Here is a 6,000-nt window from a genome sequence, read left to right as displayed (position 1 = left end):
CCATCCTTCCATCTATCCATCCTTTCATCTTCCTGTCCATTCATCCAATCTACCCATCCATCCATCCATCCATCCATCCTTCCATCTATCCATCCAGTCATCTTCCTGTCCATTCATCCATCTACCTACCCATCCATCTAACCATCAATTCATCCACCCATCCATCCACCCATTCATCTACCTGTCCATCCATCATCTTCTTGTCCATTCATCCAATCTACCCATTCATCCATCCATCAATTCATCTACCCACCCATCCATCCACTCGTCCTCCTATCTATCCATTCACCCATCCATCTATCTATTCATTCTTCCATTCACCCATTCATCCATCCAACAAGTCATCCATTCCTTATTTTCCTTCCTTCATTCATCCATGTATCTTTTTTTCCTTCATTCATCTATCCATTCATCCATTCTTTCATGGATGACTTAGGTCCCTAGGCCCCTTATACCTCCTCCTTCCCAGTCCTAACCCATATTCCAGGGCTTAGCTGAGATTGTGTGGCCAAGAACATGAACTGTGTTCTCCCACCTTTCACTGGAGAAGCCTTTGGGCTTTGCGGGTCCCAGGTCTACCCTGACCACTGAATTGCAGTCAGGTGCTAGCTTATGAGGTCTAAAGAGTGAATTACACCCCTGCCCAGGCTCTGTGTATCTAATATAGAGTCCTAAGGGATGAATCCCCAAAGACCCCAAGTCCACTCTGTCCCAGGAAAACAGAGGGGAACTTACTTTGGGATGGGCAGTGTCCCTCCATCCCACATGTCAGGAACAGGCCTTAATAAGGGAGACTTGTCCCCTAGACATTCTGCTGCCCCAAACCCTGAAGGCAGCTCTCACATGTGGCAGTCAATGGATGCCTCCCAGAGCACCCTCCTTGCCTCCTACTAACCCCAACAACCCTCCCCAATCACCACCCCCTGCAGACAGCCAGGACTCCTACACAGTGGACACAACTGCTCAGCCACTGGTTCTATGTGTGGTGCAGCCTCGCCAGCAGGAGCGTCCCATGAGCCATGCAAGGCATTATGGAATGTTCCAGTAAGCACGTTGTCAGCACGATACATCTATGCAGAGTATCCATCCATATGCGGGCTCGGGTGAGAGCTGCTCTTCTGCCAATGGTCTGCACTGGTCAGCACCCAAGGGTGTGGAAAACACCAAACATGTTGGAAATCCTGCACTTTACCTTCTATTTAATACAAGCTGGGTTTCCATCTCAGCCTCAGGATAATCCAGACAGGTAAGGGTGTGGAGCTGAGAAGCCACCATAGCAAACTCGGACCCCAGTTCCTGTGGCCCACTCCTCCCACGGGTGCTCTAACAACAGCCCCGGAGTTAGCAGGTCACTCACTGGCCCCGCAGTCTCTCCGATTGCATTTACCTCGTGTTGTGTGGTACACTGTTTGGGGGTGTGTGGCATGGGGCCCGATGTCAACTCATGTGGTAGCTGCAACTCTTATGAAGTCCCTAAGACAATCCTGAGAGGACATTCGCAAAGCCTGGAGGTGACCACTGCCCTTGGCCCTTGACTCAGGGAAGCTGGTGAGTCACTTGACAAACCCAGCACTGTTGGAGGAATAGCTGAGGAAGGAGCAGAAATCAGCCCAGGGACCCCTCTTCTCACAGATGCTGTCCTCAGTGTCAGCATGGACAGGGGACTGGAGTGGTGGCAGGCTGGGGGCCCGTTGATCTTCTGGCCCTATTCTGTCCCAAGTAGAGTGTTAGTTACCCATTGGAGACCTAGCTGAGCCTACTTGAGCTTTTCCCAGTCCCTGGTCAGCCAGGACACAGCCCAGCCCAGCCTGGCCTCCCCGTCCTGACTCAGGTGATACATGAGCCTCCCAGTTGCCAAATTGAGCTACATGGTCTAGCTTGCTGACCTTGTAAGATCCAGCTCCAGTCCCACCCTGAAGAATTCTTCTAACACAGCCACTAGAGGGTCTGGGGAAGGACCCACCCTGGAACACATTCAGTTCTTTGGGAGCAGCCCTTATGGAGTTCTGGTGTGGCGCAGTAGGATACGCACTCTACCACAGGTCGGTGGTTCAAACTCACCAATTGCTCCTCTGAAACCCTATACAGGGTTGCCATGTGTCAGAGCTGACTGGATGACACTTAACAGCAATAGCTGAGTACGAAAGGAAGACTCATGGGGACCAGGGTTAGGACTCCAACATTTTGAGGGTGTACAACTCAACCCATCTCAGTCTTTAACCTTTGTAAGAAAATGCACGAGGTTTCAGACAGTCTTCAGAAGCTATTTAAGGGACTGGCCTGAGGACCTCACAAGTCATTCCCCCCACAGCAAAACCCTGAAGCTGTGCTGACTCCCCTCATGCACTGGGCCCCCCCAGTGAGACCCCACAGACCATTGAATCCCCTGCAACCTTGCTGAGTAGTTTTCATGCACTGAGCCCCCAGCAGGACCCTAGAGACCACTCAGCCCCCTGAAGCCATATGCAGCCCCCTACAGTGCACTGAGCCCCCTGAAGCCATGTACAGTAAGTACACTGAGCCCCTGGAAGCTGTGTGCAGGTCCCAGGGTGTTCAGCCCCTGCAGTGCCCTGAGCCGCCCTTCTGTGTCCAGGTGCAGTGGTCATTGCCTTTGTCGTATGCTGGCTGCCCTACCACGTACGCCGTCTCCTGTTTTGCTACGTGTCAGAGGAGCAGTGGACCCCGTGAGTACTGGACAGCTGCCATCAGAGAGCAGGAGGTGACGGGGGGGCTGCTGAGTGACCAAGTCAGGGCCAGGGAGGTTGCTGGGTGGGGGTCCCATGTGACAGAGTCCAGAGCAGAGACTGCAGCCCCGAGGGAACAGTCAGCAGGAGACACCACCAGGAAGGTGCTGACCCAGCCATGGGAGAGCTTTCTGGAGCAGAAGACAAAAAACTCAGCCCTAAGAGCTTGATGGCTCAAAGTCGAATTGCACAGTCACATGGTGGGCTGCATGTTGAAATTTTAATGCCAAGATTGGCGACTTAACCCCACCAGTTGCCCCAAGGGAGACAGATGGAACCAGAGCTCCTACGTGAGTCCATTCTGCCTCATAGAGACCCTATCTAGGGTTTCCAAGGAGCAGCTGGTGAGCTTGAACTGCTGACCTTGTGGTTTTCAAACCGACCTTGTAGTCTGGTGCATTGCCCCACAGCACTACCCCAGGACTCTCCTGTGAAGAGTTGTTTGTTGTTAATTGCTGTTGAGTTGATTCTGACCCATAGCAACCCTGTATAGGGTTTCCGAGGAGCAGCTGGTGAGCTTGAACCTCTGACCTTGCAATTCAAATGGCTTTGCAGTCTGGTGCATTAACCCACAGCGCCACACCAGGATTCCAATAGTAATGTCTGAATTGCCCATACTACCAATCCAACACACTGAGAAGACATGCACGTTCCTCAATCTGAAGAGACTTTCATTCTGATTGGAAATTTTAGGAACTGCATCCAAAAGTTCAGTCCATCAAATTGTAATAGCTGATGCTTGCTCAGAGTATTAAACATCTTCATAGTCATCTGGTCAGATCTAGTCAGCTCAACAACCCTAGCCATCCAAGCTAGGTCAAATGAGTGCCAGCTGCAAGCTTGGGAGTTCACACATACCTCCCTGAACTCCAAAACAATCAGCTTTCCCTCTTAGGTCATTTCAAGGTCAGTGATGCATCGGCAAGCATATTGCCGGCTGGTTCCCTTCAACTTTCGGTCCTAGAATGGGGTTTTCTTTGATGGGCCAACTTTCCTTGCCTCTGAAACTCAAAATGCCAAAGTGTCTGACCTTTTTTTTAAAACTCACAAATCTTCAACAGTTCTGGGTGGGTGTGCATATCTTTTCAAATGCAAATGTCTCAACTCAAGTTCTGGCTCAAGATTCCACTTTAAAGTTCTAATGAATCCAATCAAGTATAGGTCGAAGGCCAGCTTACAAAACTTTCCATAATCATAATTCTCATTATTCCTATTACACATTTTACAATATTTTAATAATAAGAAAGAGAAGCTAATATCCATAGGCAATCAAACACATTAACCTTTTTAAAACACTTAAGTTCCCTCCACCCTGGATTAAGGAGCTCTGGGAGCGTAGTGGTTACTAACCTCAGGGTCCACAGTTTGAAACTACCAGCTGTTCCACGGGATAAAGATGAGACTTTCTGCTCCCATAAGGATTTACAGCCTTGGAACTCCTGTGCCGGGTTGCTAAGGGTCGGAACCGACTCCACCACGGCACATAACAACAACAACAACCCTGGACTAGCCCCATTGACATGCACATGGCCTTGGGCCTCCAGCAGGGTGGATTCCAGAAGGACATTGCCATAGATCTTTTCTGTCCAGCTCCTGGCAACTGCAGAAGCTGCTCTCCATTCAGCTGAAACATTTTATCCCTTTGTTCTTCCTCCTTTGTTTTTCCTCCCACAAAACCTCACACTGTCTTACATCTGGAGCCATTGCAATAAATCCCACTCACAGTGCCAGATGCTGAAACCAAGTAGGGACCAAATCTGATTTCCTCTGAATCTGTACTAGCCCTCAAACTCAGAGCATGACAGAACATCTAATATCTGTTTAAATCCCAACTACTAATATGAGAAAAGTGAGGGTTGAGGCAGCTATATTTTTCCACTTTCTAAACCGCCGACATATTGTCAGGAGGGACCAGTCGCTTGAGAAGGATATCATGTTTGGTAAGGTGGAGGGTCCGAGAAAAAAACCCAACGAGATGGATTGACCAAGTGGCAGCATCGATGGACTCAAGCATGGCAATAGTAGTGAGGTTGGCCCAGGATCGGGCAGTGTTTTGTTCTGCTGTGCATAAGGTCGCTATGGGTCGGTATCGACTCGATGGCACCTAACAACCACAACAACAAACCACCCCTGTAACCAGTCAGTTAACCCCAGCGTTCTCAGCCCTTTCATTAGCTGTGAGGCTGAATTCTGGCAGCACCTTTGTGATAGTTCCATTAAGGGGCTGTGTTGTTAGGGATGCCACACTCAGCTCCCAACATTACACATACACCTTCATTTTCGTCTGGCATCAGGTCTGTGCTATTGTTTTCCTAAGTCATCTGGCTAGTGGCATAACTGGCTAGCTCCCCCTTGTAGGGCACCTCTGGTGTCGTTTATGAACCTATGAATCAAGAGCTCCAGGGAGAGATCTCCGGGCTCAAGATTTCTCATGTTGATCAGGTTTCTTGTGGAACACTAGGGTGAAGGGATTTGCCCCTGGACCAACGCTCATGTCCTGGTCCAATTGGATCCAGCAAATCTCGGCCATTCCCTTTTCACAATACTCTGAGGGCCAAATAGGACACTGCTAGGTTCACCAATGGCAGTTTTGCAACGTGGGTACAAGTTGTCAATTCTCCTACGGGCGCTGTGAACTCTGAAGAGTTGTTGTTGGTAAGTGTTTAGGAAATCCTATGGCGTGGTCCCACCCCGTCCTACTGGGCCACTGGGAGTCTGAATCCAATCCACAGTAGTGGATATGGAACAGAGACGTGAAGAGATCGCCCCCTAGGGGAGGGTACAAGAAGGTGCGAACTTTCGCACACTGGCAGGGTCTCTGTGGCCCTTACAGCTCTGACTCACTACACCCAGGTCACGCAGCGCGATCCATGAAGGGGAGACCAGGCATGAGCTTCTAGGGTCCTGCTGTCCCCATGGAGTCCCATAAGACATGCCTAACTCCCCAGAAGTCACGTGACAACAAATGAGCAGTGCTATCCACTGGGACAGCTCCTACTGGAATTGGCCACAGGCACCCCGCCTGGCACATACCCACAGAGCCCCTCCCTGAATGCGGGCCGGTTCCACATCCTCCACCTTGTCTGCACAGCTGGGGCACAGTGCGCCAGTCTACCAGGGAATGTGGTTTTTGTTGTTGTTGTTAAGTGTCATCGACTTGGTTCCGACCCATAGAGACCCTGTATAAGGTTTCCAAAGTGCAGCTGGTGAGCTTGAACCGCCAACCTTGTGATTCAAACTGACTTTGCAGTCCAGC

General features: G+C 50.2%; 1 protein-coding gene across 1 annotated transcript in view; it reads left to right on the top strand.

Annotated features, from left to right (window-relative positions):
* NTSR1 (neurotensin receptor 1 (high affinity)) overlaps positions 1-6,000 on the top strand; it is a 55,770-nt gene that overhangs the window by 48,930 nt on the left and 840 nt on the right. Inside the window, exon 3 of the mRNA XM_006873357.1 lies at positions 2,594-2,684. Within this exon, the coding sequence (XP_006873419.1) occupies positions 2,594-2,684 (91 nt within the window). The remainder of the gene's footprint in view (positions 1-2,593; positions 2,685-6,000) is intronic.

This window comes from Chrysochloris asiatica, unplaced genomic scaffold (assembly GCF_000296735.1).
Source record: "Chrysochloris asiatica unplaced genomic scaffold, ChrAsi1.0 scaffold00238, whole genome shotgun sequence".
Classification (NCBI taxonomy): Eukaryota; Metazoa; Chordata; class Mammalia; order Afrosoricida; family Chrysochloridae; genus Chrysochloris; species Chrysochloris asiatica.
Note: the sequence above shows the minus strand (reverse complement) of the source record. Positions and strands in the feature narration are given on the sequence as shown.